At 36.7% G+C, this 15,829-nt stretch overlaps 1 protein-coding gene across 6 annotated transcripts in view; it reads left to right on the forward strand.

Annotated features, from left to right (window-relative positions):
• SIPA1L2 (signal induced proliferation associated 1 like 2) overlaps positions 1-15,829 on the forward strand; it is a 126,351-nt gene that overhangs the window by 49,064 nt on the left and 61,458 nt on the right. For all 6 annotated transcript variants that reach the window (XM_032102306.1, XM_032102307.1, XM_032102311.1 and 3 more), the window contains exons 3-5: positions 2,988-4,691; positions 10,868-11,001; positions 12,374-12,562. In XM_032102306.1, coding sequence (XP_031958197.1) covers positions 3,227-4,691; positions 10,868-11,001; positions 12,374-12,562 — 1,788 coding nt within the window. In that variant the 5' untranslated portion in view covers positions 2,988-3,226. The remainder of the gene's footprint in view (positions 1-2,987; positions 4,692-10,867; positions 11,002-12,373; positions 12,563-15,829) is intronic.

The following is a 15,829-nucleotide window of genomic DNA, read 5'->3' on the forward strand; positions in this document are numbered from 1 at the left end:
CGCCACCAGAGGGAAAAAAATGCCTTGCTTTCCCGTGGCCTTCAGGCTCTCTGCTGCCTTCCACAAATACAGATGTTTGTGAGGCCAAACAGTAAGTCACATTGTGGATTTGGATTGAAAATAAGTAGGGTGCCAGTGTCCATCTGTTGCTCTTTCCTTCTGCCTCCCACCACCTCGCCTCCAGTTTCATTTCAACTTTCATTATGGTCCTGGTCCAATTCACTACTTTTGCACAAATGCTTATGATAGAAAAAGGGCTGACACAAGAGAAAAATGGAATTCTTGCAAGATAGCCTTTTCTTACCTTATATATATATTTTTTCCTATTTTTAAGAGATTAATTTTTACTTAAAAATGCATAAACTAATGACTTCTATGAATGCTTTTTATGTAGGAAAGGGCAGGAAGGCTAGAAAATGTAATTCACCATAATTTCAAAGAAAATTGAATTAACCTTTAATAAGAAGTTAAATATCTATCCCAGTACTTGAAATTAGACTTACTCTGCTCTCTTCTATATTCTGTCAGAAACAGAAAAGATGATTCTGGAATAGTTTAGTTTTCCTTCAGAGTGTGTATTTAGCAAAGGTTTCTTCCACTTCTATGATTGTATAAAGAACAGTCTAAGAGATGATTAAAGAGCTGCCAGCTGTTCATGTTAATTCGCACAGAACTTCCTGGTACTCAAACTTTGCAGTATTACTTGTGCTCCAAAAATGTTGAGCATATTGACAGATCTGAGAGCAGTCCTGCAAAGAAAGGCTTTGGGTTATTGGTGAATGAAAAGCTGGACATGAGCCAGCAATGAATGCTTGCAGCTCAGAAAGCCAAGCACATCCTGGGCTGCATCCAAAGCAGCGTGGCCAGCAGGGTGAGGGAGGGGATTCTGCCCCTCTGCTCTGCTCTGGTGAGACCCCACCTGGAACACTGCAGCCAGCTCTGGGGTCCCAGCACAGGAAGGACACTGACGTGTTGGAGTAGGTCCAGAGGAGGCCATGAAGATTATCAGAGGAGTGGAACATGTCCTGTGAGGAAAGGCTGAGAGAGTTCGGTTGTTCTGCCTGGAGAAGAGGTGGCTCCAAGGAAACCTAATTCTGGCCTTCCAATACCTAAAAAGGGCCTACAAGAGAGCTGGAAAGGAACTTTTTACAGGGCATGTAGTGACTGGATGAGGATTAACTGTCTGAAACTAAAAGAGATTAGATATTAGGAAGAAATTCTTTGATATGAGGGTGGTGAGACTCTGGAACAGGTTGCTCAGGGAAGCTGTGGATCCCCCATCCCTGGAGAATGTTCAAGGCCAGGTTGGATGTGGCTCTGAGCAACCTGGTCTGGTGGGTGTCCCTGTCCATGCCAGGAGAGTTGGAAGTAGATGATCTTTAAGGTCCCTTGCAACCCAAACTATTCTATGATTCTTTGACCAATATTTTTTTTTGTGTAGTATTTTCATAAGTCAGTGTTTAAAAATCCTACTTGCCACATTTCAAATGCTTTTTCTCTGAACATGTCAGTTGTTTAAATAATCTTTTGGACTCCTGTAAGGAACCCAAGACTTTGTTTTTAATTGTCTTCATTGGCTGTCAAGGAATTTGTATGGAGTAAAAGTAAGCTGCAGTGATACATTGTTATTGTCAGCAATTTCTACTACCAGTCACATAGAAACCATAGCCATTATGAGAGTGCTGAAGTCTAACTTGTGTTTGTTGCCTCGTTACTGCAGAAGTCTTCTAAAGTTTGCTGCATCAAACACAATTTTTGTTGATTTCTGACAAGCAGAAAGAAATAAGGTGTCATATTTTAATTTATATTATTCCTTTGGCCCTCATCCTTCCTCCCCATCCTCCAAGGAATTTTTATCACATTAAATATAGGAGAAAAAACACTCATCTTCTGAACTCCTCTTACCCCCTCATATCTTCATTGAAATCAAGAGAGAATTTATATTTCAAGCTAATTTAACCTAACTTCTTTTTAGTTTCTGGTAAAGGCATATTATCCTTATTTGCAGCATTTTAAAAGTTCATTATGTTGGCATTTTTGTTTGAGGAATAAAATCTGAAGAAGTGCACAACATTCTGTCTTGTTTCTTGTTTTAGTCTGCTTTTATGAATGGATTAATGGATGGGCTCTGCCTGCAAATGAATCTTCACAGCATGAGTCATGGTCATTCTTAAGACTATTGAAGAGTATTTTATATCCTAACAGTTCCAATTTTGTAATAAAATCGAGGCTTATCAATAGAGCTACTATCTTTTCTTATTTACAGAAGAAAACAGACAGGTTCTTTATCACAATAACTGAGTTAACAGTCTAGTTTGCAACCAGAGGAGTATAATATAACAGAAACAACTGTAACTCTTTTCCACAGCTAAATAATAGTTTGCACTCCAAAGAAAGGAATGTAAGTAAACCTCCCTTTGGGAAGAGACGGGGAAGGAAATGAAATACATTAATTCACTGAATTAATCATAGTGGAACAATTACTTTTAAATGTTCTTTTAAATGGGGCAAAACACATTTCTCTGTAGAATGTGCTATCTGCTCCATATATTTTACCTACCAGTCTTGCCCAGCACTCCTGTGCGCATTTACCATTTTCAGGAAAGCTTGGAAAAAAACATCTTAGATATTACATAGACAAACCCCAGTGATTAGACAGAGAATAGGCATCTAAGTTGCTGACAGTATTGCAGGGAATGCATAGAGAATTGTCTGTGGCTATTCTGCTTGTGCATGTATTGGGGAGGCCACGAGAGATGCAGGTTCAAGCTGATCACATCCTGTGGAATCATATGAAAAACTGGAACTGTTACATTTGCTGGGTTTTAAGGAGACCAAGGATAGAAAATGATACAGAGCAAGTCACTTTAGGTCCATCCAGTTTCATGGGGTGTTTTATATATATACAAGCAACAGTGGAAACTTACTGTTATTAACTACAAATATTTTAATACACTTTCTTTTTATTTTTTTTTCCTTATGAACAGATTTAAGAAATTTGTCTGGATTAATACTGAACTGAATGCATCGGAACTGAAGGAAATGTTTTGAGATTAATCTGACAGAAGTCTTGCAAAAATGGTACACTGAGGTCCCTGCCTGCCCCTGTGGGAAGACTGTGACTGTATTTTTATATTGCAGTTTATTGGCCCATAAAAGACAATGTAATAACAAATGTAACAGTAAATTTATGCAATAGTAGTGGTTCCCCTCCCACTGACTGGATATGAGTGATCAAAGGTCTTTGCAAGAAGATAAGCACAAGGTTAGCAGAACTTCCTCCAAGTTCAGGGAGTCTTCGAGAAGCATGCAATCTGATGATTATTTCGCTAGAAAACTTAAAGCCTTGAACGGTAGCATGGGTCCTCCTGTTTCTTCAAATGCCTCTAGCAAAGCTGAAAGTAATCAAACAAATGGTACACCAGCCGTGCCTAAAATGGGTGTTCGAGCAAGGGTATCTGAGTGGCCTCCTAAAAAGGATTGCTCTAAGGAACTGAGTAAAGCTGCGTGGGAAAACAGACCTCCAGCCACTTATGAAGGTGTTGGCTCAGTACTTCCAAATGGACAAAATGACCAAAGCGATGAACAGCAAGAAGAGCTAGAACTGGAATTTACAGAGGGAAAGTATTCAATTGGAGATCTTTTTGTTCATTCACCTCAAAGAGGACTTCATCCCATAAGACAACGAAGCAACAGTGATGTGACAATAAGTGATATTGATGCTGAAGATGTGTTAGACCAAAATGCTGTTAACCCAAATACTGGAGCAGCTCTTCACAGAGAATATGGCAGTACTTCTTCAATTGATAGACAAGGCTTGTCTGGAGAAAATTTTTTTGCAATGCTGAGAGGATACAGAGTGGAAAATTTTGAACATAAAACCCTTGCTCCTTTTGGATTTTCTGAGTTTTTCCACTGTGATCCCACAGTTTCTCCAAGTCTACATGCTGCTGCACAGATTTCCAGAGGAGAATTTGTCAGGATTTCTGGGCTGGATTATATGGATAGTGCCCTACTTATTGGTCGAGACAGGGAGAAATCTTTCAAGAGGAGACTTAAATCAGAAGCAGTAGAAACATCCCTGTTTAGAAAACTGCGAGCTGTTAAAAGTGAGCACGAAACCTTTAAGTTTTCGTCAGACCTGGATGATAGGCTTGACAGAAACATTCGTTCTTGGAACTGTCAGAAATGTTTTGCACATTATGATGTTCAGAGCGTTTTGTTTAACATAAATGAAGCAATGGCTACCAGAGTAAATGTAGGAAAAAGAAAAAATATAACTACTGGGGCTTCAGCTGCGTCACAAACTCAGATGCCCGCAGGCCAGACTGGAAACTGTGAATCTCCTTTGGGAAGCAAAGAGGACCTCAATTCAAAAGAGAATTTAGATGCTGATGAGGGTGATGGGAAAAGCAATGATTTAGTATTGAGTTGCCCTTACTTCAGGAATGAAACTGGTGGGGAAGGAGATAGACGGATTGCACTTTCTAGGGCAAATTCAGCATCTTTTTCTTCAGGTGAAAGTTGTTCTTTTGAGTCCTCTCTGAGTTCCCATTGCACAAATGCTGGTGTTTCAGTACTGGAAGTACCAAGAGAAAACCAGTCCATTCACAGAGAGAAAGTGAAGCGTTACATCATAGAGCACATTGATCTTGGAGCATATTATTACCGCAAGTTCTTCTATGGAAAAGGTAAATTTTTCTAAGCTGTTCTGACATATCCATGCATTAGATTTAAATTGTTTAGTAAAGATTAGTTTTTGTTTTCCTTCTTCTCTATAGAGAGACTTAGGTATTCCAGAGGATCCTGAAACTCTTTATTAAAATTAAACCTGTTATTTTTGCTCTCTCAGGGCAAAGAAGTGGGTTATGTATGGTTGTGCAATACCTGTGTGAGTTCGTTAAGTGATTTTATGAGAGGTCATATAAAATAGCATGTAAGCTAACTTCTCCAACCCAAACTTTCTTGATCAGCAGGAGAAAAAAATGTCATTTATATCCAGTAAATGCATTGGAAATACTGATACCCAGAGTGGAAATAATTGTTTCCTAAAAGGTGACTCCAAAAGAGAATGTTTTATTATTGAGGCTTCCAACTCTTCTAGATTCGACTGTCTTCAAGTGTGTCTTGAGGCCTTTCATATTGTATGCACATGTACATGCTCCTTAAATAGAGAGCTTCTGATGTTATTTAGTTTTCCAGCTTAAAGAAGGATGTTTTATGCATTTCTCCTAGCCTTATACTCCTTTCTTTTAGGATATGATCAGTCTGCAAAAATGCCAGCATACTCTTGTCAGCAGAGTAATTATCTTGGCTTGAATCATTATTCAGATAAACTATTTCCACTCTGTGATCAGCTTTGATAGTCTGCATTCAGTACTGGCTTGTGCAATGAGTATGAAAACCCTGGTTTTGTGGGAGAAACCCAAAATACCTGTCTCTGTCCTTTCTGTATTATGAATTACAGCTTTTATTAAAAGAAAAGGAAAAAAAAGTCTGCTTTTGTTTTTAAAAAACTGTTCCAGACCAATTCTTTTTGTTCTTCTTGAAGTCATACTTCCTCTGCTTTCTAACTATATTTGAACATCAGGAAATAAGCACTGTACTGTTACTCCTTCCTGCTGTAACCCTTTAAAAGGGACTCAAAAGAGGATCCACATCAGTGCTGGGCACAATACAATAGACACTGAGAACATATTAACTGTAAAAAACCTGTATTTAAAAGGCAAGGAAGAGAAGAATTTGGATCTGTGATGAAAGAGGAATACGAAGACCCACAGCTAAGCAAGGAACAGGCAGCAAATCCACAGGTTCAAAATGGATTTCAAGCTGGACAGGTTGTAAAGAATATAAAAAGTGTTGATGAAGTCAGAGTTCAAGAGAATGAGGGGAAACTTGTAACAAAAGGGTGGCATATTTTTTGAGGGGCAGAGAGAAGAAAAGATTGGCACACACGAAAATGAAAGGAAGACTGTCAATAGACAAAGGTGGTGGCAGGATAGGTGGAGGGGGGAGGACAAGAATTGAGCCAAATGAAAGAGAACTTGTTTGTGAAGTGCTTTGATCTTGGATGAGTTACAAATGCTGAAGTGCAGAACACTTCTGTGAAGAAAAATCCTGTCAGAGAAATTATAAAAAGAAAATGCAGATGGATACTCAAAGCCACTTTAAATAATATATTATAAACAAACCTAATGACCTTTCTGGAAAATTGATGTGAATGTAATTAGTTTTAATTAACTTCTGTTCTGAAATAGTATCATAGTTTCTCAGAGTTTTATCCCACCTAGTTTAATACTAGGAAACTTGAATTGCAACTAATTGTTCCCTAGGTAGAGTTCTTCAAAAATAAATATGGTGTGATATATTTAATATCCAGTAAAAAATTGCTACCTTCTCACCTTTCCAGTGATTTGTAAGCCATGGCCTGTTGTGCATTATCTTTTTATAGAGCTGTAACAGATGTTACATGAGGGAAATCTGTATTTAATGGCTCTTATGATGCAGCAAGTCAGGGCCAACAAGATAATGAAACAAAAATCTTAATTTTTAACATCTACCATCTTAAGGTTTCATGCACATAAGGAATCTCCACATTAATTTCAATTGAATACAGTTCTCACCTAAGCAAAACTTCTTGTGGGTAGAGGAAATAATCCAGACATTTTGTGTTGGGCACCAACATGTGTTGCTGCTGGCCTGAACTTCCATATAAAAAAAATTGACATTTATGTTCATACTGGGTCTGTGTGATGTTCTTCCATGACAGTGAGCTCTCCTAGCTGATTTTTCATTGATTTGTAGATTTAGTTGTGCAGTTTAATTTTACCAAAATCTTTGCAGGAGGATGAATTAAAACTTTAGCAAACAAAGGTTACTTGTACATACTGCCACAGATTTTCTTTGCCTTTAAGAAAATATATATGAAAAAGAAATAGCTTTCTGAATATTTGATTTTGTTCACAGTCTTATAATTGGCACTTGTCAGCATACCAGTTTTATTTCTGTTTTAAGATGCATGGAAGAAACACCCTGGCATGTGTAGCACTAATTATTCCATTCCCCTTCAAGAAATATGAGATTAGGGATTCAGTGTTTTCTGAAATGAGTTGTAGTTTTATACTGCATATTTATAAGCTTTGTAACTATTGTTAAAATCAAATCCAACACAACTGATATAAAATATGTTATGTTTATTGAATATATCATCTCAGTTTTCAGCTGAGATTTGTAAAAGCTAGAATATATTGTTTTATCTCATGGTTTTGATAATCATTGATTCGTCCTTTTCCCTTTGTGCAATTCTCCTCATAATTCCTCGAGACTTGTTTACTATTACCATGCTTTTTATTTGAGGGATGCTTGCAACCATTTAATGTTACTGTGTCTATCTGCTGATATGGGACTGCAAAAATGTCCTAAAAGAAGTGTACAGGCTTAGAAAGCTATTGGTATTAACTCAGTATTGTACAAGTAAGACCTTTGTGTTTGAAGAAAAATTGACAACTATTCCTCAAAATGAAAAAGTGAAAAATGAAAAATATTGTAACATCCCTCTAGATCTCAGCTAGAAAATAGCACTTATTTTCTTCTTTTCTCCCCGGCTGATTCTTTTAAACCAACATAAATACATTTAAACAAGCTCAATGAGTTTGTACTTTTTGAAATTAAAAAAAAGATGATGCCTTTAATTAAAAATGTTTTCCCCAAATCCCAGAAGATTAGTAGCCATGCTATTCTTCCATTTACTTCAGCTTCCTTACTTTCCTTTTCTGAAACTGGTTTATCTATTTTATTTTTAATGCATATAAATAGTGTATTTGGTTTTCTGTCTTTCATGTTGTACAAGAAATTAGTAGGTATATTCTGCAGACACTTGCATTATTCTGCTCAATAGTACTGCAGCCAAGAAATCTAGTAACTGTGTAATACCCTTTTCTAGATTTACATCAAAATGGACAGCTCTAGACTTCCAGCTGAGGAGTTTACCTTATGTCAAAGCCTGAATTATGCAGCTGTGGGGAGTTTTATGTTATTGGAAGTGTTTGACCTCTGAACTTCTCTTTCTCTCCTGCTCTCAGTCTTTGTGAACTCCAGTTCCACTTGATAAAATTGCCCATCCAGGCTCAAAGTTTTAATTTAACACTGGGAAGTCCGTAAGGTACATTATTTATCCATGGAGATAGAACATTCGGACTGGGAAAGGAATAGAGTTGGAGAGCATGAGCAAATAATTTAATGTCTGTGCCTCTTTGATTCCAGGTGTTCCTTCCAAAAAAAGTTGTAATGTGCTGCTGCTCGTTTTCCTTCCATTGGGAGATGGATTGTAACCACCTACACACTTCATAGATAGATTTTTGAAAGACTACTGGAAACCTAATTTAAACTTGATTTGAGAAATAAGACTGTCATTTATGTAGAGATGACTTCATTCTTTCTATTAATTCTGAGAGTATGGATAACTTCTTAGTGAAAGACATTTTGCAAAAACTTCTTTACTCACGTCTATAAATTTGTCATTTCAAAAATGTATCAAACTAGCTCCGAAATGCTAGCAAAATATTTTTTAATCCAGACAATCTCTAAGGGGAAATTAATCAGTCAATTGCTATTTAAAATTTGGGATTATGGCATGAATTCAATTGGAAGAAATTTCTGGAGGCCATCCAGTCTATTTCCCACTTTAAAGCTCCCTTTAAATATAGGTTCTGAATAGGTTGCTCAAAACCTGTTTCCTTTTAGCTGTCCCTTTAGCTTTTTTACTGTCTCCAATTCTCCTGGCAACCTGTTTGTGTTGGATTCCCCTCACTGAGAGGCTGCATGTTCTGATGGTTGCATCTTGTTCTTTCACTTTGTACCTTTGAGAAGAGACTGTCTCTCCTTTCTCTACAACCTCCCATCACTCGTGGGATCCAGCAGCTTTTTCCTCCTTTAATCTGCTCTTCTCCAGCTGCAAAAGCCCATTTCTTTTAGCCTTTCCTCATCTTTTATGTTCTCCAGCCCTCTAATTGTCTTCATAGTTGTCTGTTGGCCTTGTCCCACTCTGTCCAAAACTGGACGCTGCTTCTTACATGGCCTCAAAAGTACCAAACAGTGTTCTCCTGAGCTGCCGGAATACTCTTGGCCAGAGTGTGATTGCCCTTCCTCTCTGCTGGGAGGTTCTGCTGGCTGCTGGGCAGCCTGTGCTCACAGGGTACCCAGTGCTTTTCCCCAGAGAGGCTCCTGAGACAGTTGGTCCCCAGACTGTGCTGTTGTATGAGCTTGTTCTGTTCTACATGCAGGTCTGTGTTGGTCTTCATAAGGCTTTTTCAGTCCATTTTCTTGGATTGTAAAAATGGGAGTTTGTTTTAAAGTGTCAGGTTGAAAACTTCAGATGGATTAGGATTTGCTTCACATGAAGCTCAGCTGTGACAGCTCAGCAGTAGCTGCCTCCAGGGGAAGGGGAGAGTGGGAGGTGAAGCACAGACACCCTACAGCTGTAGAACTCTGCTTGTGTGGCTTTGCCCTTGCCTGCTTTGTTAAAAGTGCAAGGATTATGCATTTCCATGTCTGCCCCGTGCACATATTCCTGATTTTTCAAAAGCCTGCTGGTTATTCCCCTTCACCTGGTGCACCCATCTGCAGTCCTAACCTCCAATACATGAACAATATATTCTCTTTGAGCTTGGTCACGGACATCAACTTGTTGGGGATGCACTCCATTCCATCATTTAGATAATGTAAAACCCTATTAAACAGTAACAGCTCCACTATCAAATGCTGATAAACATTTTAGTAACTGGCCACTAATTGTAATTTGTATTACTGATCACAGTCCATTAAGGCCAACTGTCTAGCCAGTTTCCATCCACCTTGTAATTTGCATGTCCAAAGCATGTCTTTTCAGTTTAGCTACACAGATACATTATGGGAGACTGTGTGAAAAGCATTACTAAAGTACAAGTGGGTGACATTCATTGCTCCTTCCTCATCCGTAAAGCCAGTCACATCACTGTAGAAAACAACTGGATTGGTCATGCATGATTTGCATTTTTTAAGTCTGTGCAGGCAGTTTCCAAGCATCTATTTGTCCTTCATGTGCCTGGAAATGTCTTCCATGAGAATTTGTTCCTTAATCTCCCTGGGAACTAAGATTTATGGTGACTGTTCTATGGCTTCCCAGACCCTCTTGCTCCTTTTTAAAGGTGACTGTAACTACTCACTATGAACTTTTAAAGGTGGTAAGCAGGAGCCTCAACATGGGTCCTGTTTGGTCACAATGATTTGAGTATGTCTGGTCTCCCTAAATGGTCTCTAATGTGATCTTTCTCTTCAGTTGATAGTGCTTTACTCTCCCAGACTGGACCAGTTGGCTCAAGGATGAATTTAACTATTCATCAGACATTGAAGAGTTACTAGACTCAGTTTTCCCTTGTTGAGGCTGAGTTGCTGCTTTGAATGGAAAGGTGTGAATAAGAATAAGAATAAGAATAAGAATAAGAATAAGAATAAATCTTATTTGTTCAAAGACTCTTAGCTTTTATTCAAGATTATATGTAGATACAGTTTCTCCAAACTAGTTTCATACAGCATCAAGCAAAAAGATTAATTTCATTGTAAAAAAAGGAAAAGAAAATTTCATAGTAGCAGCAGTTGCAGTAATTTATATGAGTGACCACTCCTCTCATCAAAATTAGCATTTTGTGATTTATGTACTCATTGTACAGTTCAGAAGATCATAAGCTGTTGTATTCACAGACCTCATTGTTCAATTAAAAATAATATTTTTTCTTGCTGCAGAAATTTTTTTTTTTAGGTTTGATGAACATTTTCTAGGAGACTCATACTTTACTATTCTCTTATCTCTTCATTCATTCCTGTGCAAAAGAGCATCAGAACTACTTTGGAATAGATGAAAATCTTGGACCTGTAGCAGTCAGCATCCGGAGGGAAAAGGTTGAAGATGCTAAGGAGAAAGAAGGATCTCAGTTCAACTATCGTATAGTTTTCAGGACAAGTGAGGTAATGTTCATTCAGTAATTCTGCAAAGGAATGGGAAAGTTGACTGAGAGCTTAGGATACTCATTATTTGTCTGTGGGTACGTTGCTAACTTTGAAAGTAAATCTGTTAATGGGAAAGGTTGTTTCCTGTACCATTAGTAAATGTTGTTGCTCCTGAACAAAGTTTTCCTTTTCTGTACCACATAAATTTTTTGTCTTTTTGAGTGAGCACCCAAAAGGTAAGTTGGCTGAAGAGAACTGCAAGGTGCAAGCAAGGCTAGAGATCTTTAACATAGTTAAAGATATGTGTGGATCAGGCTGCTTGATATTATGTTTCTAATGACAGAAATAAAAGATTAAGAAATGTAGGGATAAAGGGAGCTGTAAAGTATGAAAACTAGTGTAATGACATTTGTATTTTTTTGTTTTGTTTCAAAATACTTTCTCAGAAGCTTTTTTGGTGAGATGTCTCTATGTACTTCTACATGCATGATTTGCAGAAGGAATACTAATATATTCATAAAATAATGGTTTTATTTGAATGAAGAATTTGCTTGTGGTTGTTGTGTGCGAAGTCTCATAACTTCTATTTTAAGCAATTTAATATCTCTTGGTAACTAATTTCTTTGTCACAGCAACTACCTTAGATTTGTATGAAAACACACAGTGTTATTATTGCAGCAAACAACTGTAAATTTTTGGAATCCTTAGGACTATTGGTTTTTATTTTGATTAGGATAAAGAGATGTGTTAACTAGACCTCCTGATATCACTGGACTCTTGTGCTTTTGCAAACAGATGTAAAAACAGGTACAGATAGATAGATAGATTTTTTTTTTCCAGTCCAGGGTTTTTTAATAGCCAGAAAAGCGGTGTCCATGTATGTATGTGTGGAGAGGTGATCCAGGTGACTCAGTTCTAAGAAATTACTCTCTTTTTGTTAAATCAAATGAAGATAAAGCAGCATGGATTAAATAATAGGTGAATGGGTTAAGTGAAAGTTCAATTAGCTATAGCTTATCTCGTGTCCAGCCTCACATTTGACTACTGTGTTTGCTAGGGTAGTATGCAAAAATAACTAGTTTTAGTTTTCCTTGTGTCTTTAACACTTTTCCCTCCCCCAAAAAAGGAATATTCTTAGTAATTGGAATAAATTGATAACATGCTTCATGAATTTCTTTAAGCAAAAAATGTATTTGTCACTTAGACAGTGAAAGCTTATCTGGTCTTTAAAAGTTACTTAGTAATGTTTCTACAGGTTAAAAAAAATAAAATAGGGATGTTTTTCTTTCCATTTCTTTTTTCCATGCTTTTGCTAAAACCTGAGGTTTTTATCTGTAGGGTGTAGAGTATTAGAGCTAAAAATGTTTTGTGTGTTTTACCTTTACTGCAGCTAACGACACTTAGAGGAGCAATTTTAGAAGATGCTATACCATCCACTGCTCGTCATGGCACGGCAAGAGGTCTGCCTCTCAAAGAGGTGCTGGAGTATGTAATACCAGAGCTGAGCATTCAGTGCCTGAGACAGGCTTCCAACTCACCCAAAGTACCTGAGCAACTGCTTAAACTGGATGAACAAGGGGTATGTAGCACATGGCCTTTCTTTAAAGACTATTCCTTAGATAAATAGACGAAAAAAATTATTAAATATTTTGCAGACAGTGCTAATTAACATGGATCTGTAATGCAAACTGTTGACTTTCTTGGTTTTAGAGAAACTGGTCTGTTTTCACTGACAAAATAAGGCTTGCTTTTCTAAGCAAATTCTTCTTAAAATGCATTTCAGCTGAAGGAAATAAATATTGGCCTATGGAGATTGTCTTTCAATGGCTGAGTGAGAGAAGGATTATTAAGTTTTAACATCAGTAAGAAGGGATTTTCACAATCTGTATTTGCACGTTAATGTGTACAAATGTTGAATGCAAATGAAAATACATCTAACACTTCATTAATATTTTGTATGGATAAGGAAGAAAAAGCATGTTGTGTCTTAAGCCTCTGCATCTAAAATTTATGGTTATTTTTTACAATACCGTTTGATGATTAACTTGCTGTATTCTTACTAGAATAGAATAATTCTGTGTTCATACAACTGACACTGTGATTGAGACTAATGAATTAACTACATGGCAATGAAGTACTTGTATGGCTTAAATTTTGAGATAAAATGGTGAGGTTTATTAGGTTCAATAAAAGTGTATCTGCTTCATTCAAAGCTAGTAGTTAAATTTATAGTTTCTGAATACTTTGTGAAGGACAGGCTTATGATGGGTTTTAAATCATAGTTTTAAAAAAAATGTTCATTTGAACTGAAGATTTTACTTCCTAGGTGAAAGTCAGTATATATCTGTTGAAGTCCAATCCAATGATGGAATCAATTGATTATGATGGTGCTATTATCAATGTTTTCTTGCTAACTCAGTTTCAAATGTAGTGATGGTATTTAACGTTGGTGGCGTCCACCAGAATTCTTCTATCCTTCCTTATGCCTGTAATGATTGCTCAAAACAAAGTACATGTAGTCAGAGGAACAGAATTGGCTTTTTTTGGATGGATTATTAAACTAGTTTTTGTATGTTAATTTTAGCACTTTTGCTCACACTGGTCTTTGAGGAGGACTTTTAATTAAAAATTAATTTTGCCAAATGTTGTTATTTTCTTCTGCATTTGTCAGTTTTTTGGGTAAAACCATACAGGGAATTCAGAAGCACTGAATTCTGAATCCAAGGGTTCCTAATGTGCTCTTGCTCTCTGCTGTTTGACCTTCAGAGAGAGTTAGGTTAATTTAGTAAATAATATTCACTCTGAGGGTCAGTATGTTCAACGCAGTATTGAATATGACTGTGTTTGACCTGATCTGAATATTTCCCAAACTCACTAACAGTATTTCCCAAAAATTGGAAATGGAGATTATCCACTGAACTGACCGAAATGATTCTTTAATCATCAGGTCTTCATTTTGAGAAACAGCAATATATAGCACTTCCTTTTATTTTGTGTGATCAGTTCTGAAAATTCAGTCCTATTATTAAATGGGCTGTCACCTGACAAAATGTAATATTAATATATCGTATGTACTGCTTATTGCAAGGTAATTACTTGAACATAGACAGAAAGCTGTGCAAAGAACTGGAATGAGATCCATTCTTGTTTTAAATCCTCTTAGGTACTTAATGCTTTCAGTCTATTAATCAAGTAAATACAAAAAGAGTTATGCTTGGCAACTGAAGGTGATGACTGGTGGAAATACCATGAATTTAAAATATATGAATTATGATCTAGAAGATTAGTACTGTCACCAGAGTGACAGTAGAATTTTGTCTAACAGAGTTTAAATGTTTTCATAGTTCCGTAGCCAACTGAAGACTACTTTGATGTTTTCATTTAATTTTCTACCTGTTTGATAATTTTTCTGTGAAATCTAATATGGATTATGGAGGAAAAATGTGGCTAAATTTTGTCTCTAAAAATGACAGTGGAAACTAGATGTAAATTGGATGGTTGACCTAATTTTAATATATGAAGAACTTACCTTTTCCCAATTTATTCTGCCATACTATGCTGATCATTAAATTTGGCTGTAAATTTGCAAGAAAATTCAACTGTTTATCTGCTACTGTTGTTTTTTTAACCTTTCTCCAACTTCCCCCTAGTTTCCCTTTGTAATTTCTGCTAATGGTTTTTTATTGTATATGCTTTTTGGTTCCCCTCACATCCCCCTAGGGATGTTCACTTCTCTCTAAGCTATAGGATGAAGTTTAAAAAAGACCAAAGAAATTAAGATTGGTTGCAGTGATATTTAGTGGCTACTGTGTCTAATCTCTTGATACTCTTTTACAGAAAAAAAATCTAAAATCTTCACATGATGAAAGTCAACAAGTTGTTGTTACATGATAAATAATCTGTGCAAAAAGTTGACAAGATGCCAAGATTCAGTAGTGAAGGATTCTGACAAGAACACAATCCTTTTAAGTCAGGAAGACTGCTATGCACCTTCAATATGTATCACATACCCAAGTAGCTAAATGGGTTTAGAAGTTATTTTGTGATGTCACGTTATTAAATTGTTCTCAGTGTAAAGTATAACTGAACGTAAAATTTCTGTTTTGGAAATAATGAAATCAGAACCATGTCTGCAATTATTTACTTTAAAAGATTTGAATAAGCATGTGCTACCATTTCAAAACTGGCAAACTTTATCAGTTTTAAATATTCTGATAGTTCTTCATGCCAGTTGAACGTATGACATAAGAAGATCCTCCCAAAGCTCATTGAGTTATTTCTTTTTTAGGCATTGACATTCTAAATGTACCTTGATCTCTGCTTCTGCACAGCCACCATGATCTTGGCTGAGAGTTCTTTTACTCAGGTCTTCTAACTTCATAGTTGTGAAGGGTTCTAGCACAGGGGTAGGAGGTTCAGATTACTGCAAATGAGCTTGCAGCTCATATAGCAATAGTGGTATTGACAGAATTGACTTTGTACACAATTGTGTAGCATTTACAGCGCTTGTCTGTCCATGAAGTCAAATCCCAGGATTAATTCATGTCTTGGGCTGGTGAGTTTCACATCCTCCTTTTCAAATACCTTTTACCTCAATGTTTAAACTACGAGGTGTTAGATTGTTTAAGATAGATGTATACTTCACTCCTGTTTGGAATATTATTGATATTCATGAACAAATGCAGGAATGACTGGTGTCCACAGAATAAAGAAGTGTGACTAGACTGAATGTTTTGCCCAGGTGCCTCTTTACTCCTAGTCCTTGTTCCTATTGTTGGTGGCTCAATTTAGCATTTAATTTCTCTACTTGTCAATTCTGGTGTGAAGTCAAGGAAATCAACTTAAA

Source organism: Corvus moneduloides, chromosome 3 (assembly GCF_009650955.1).
Source record: "Corvus moneduloides isolate bCorMon1 chromosome 3, bCorMon1.pri, whole genome shotgun sequence".
NCBI classification, from domain to species: Eukaryota; Metazoa; Chordata; class Aves; order Passeriformes; family Corvidae; genus Corvus; species Corvus moneduloides.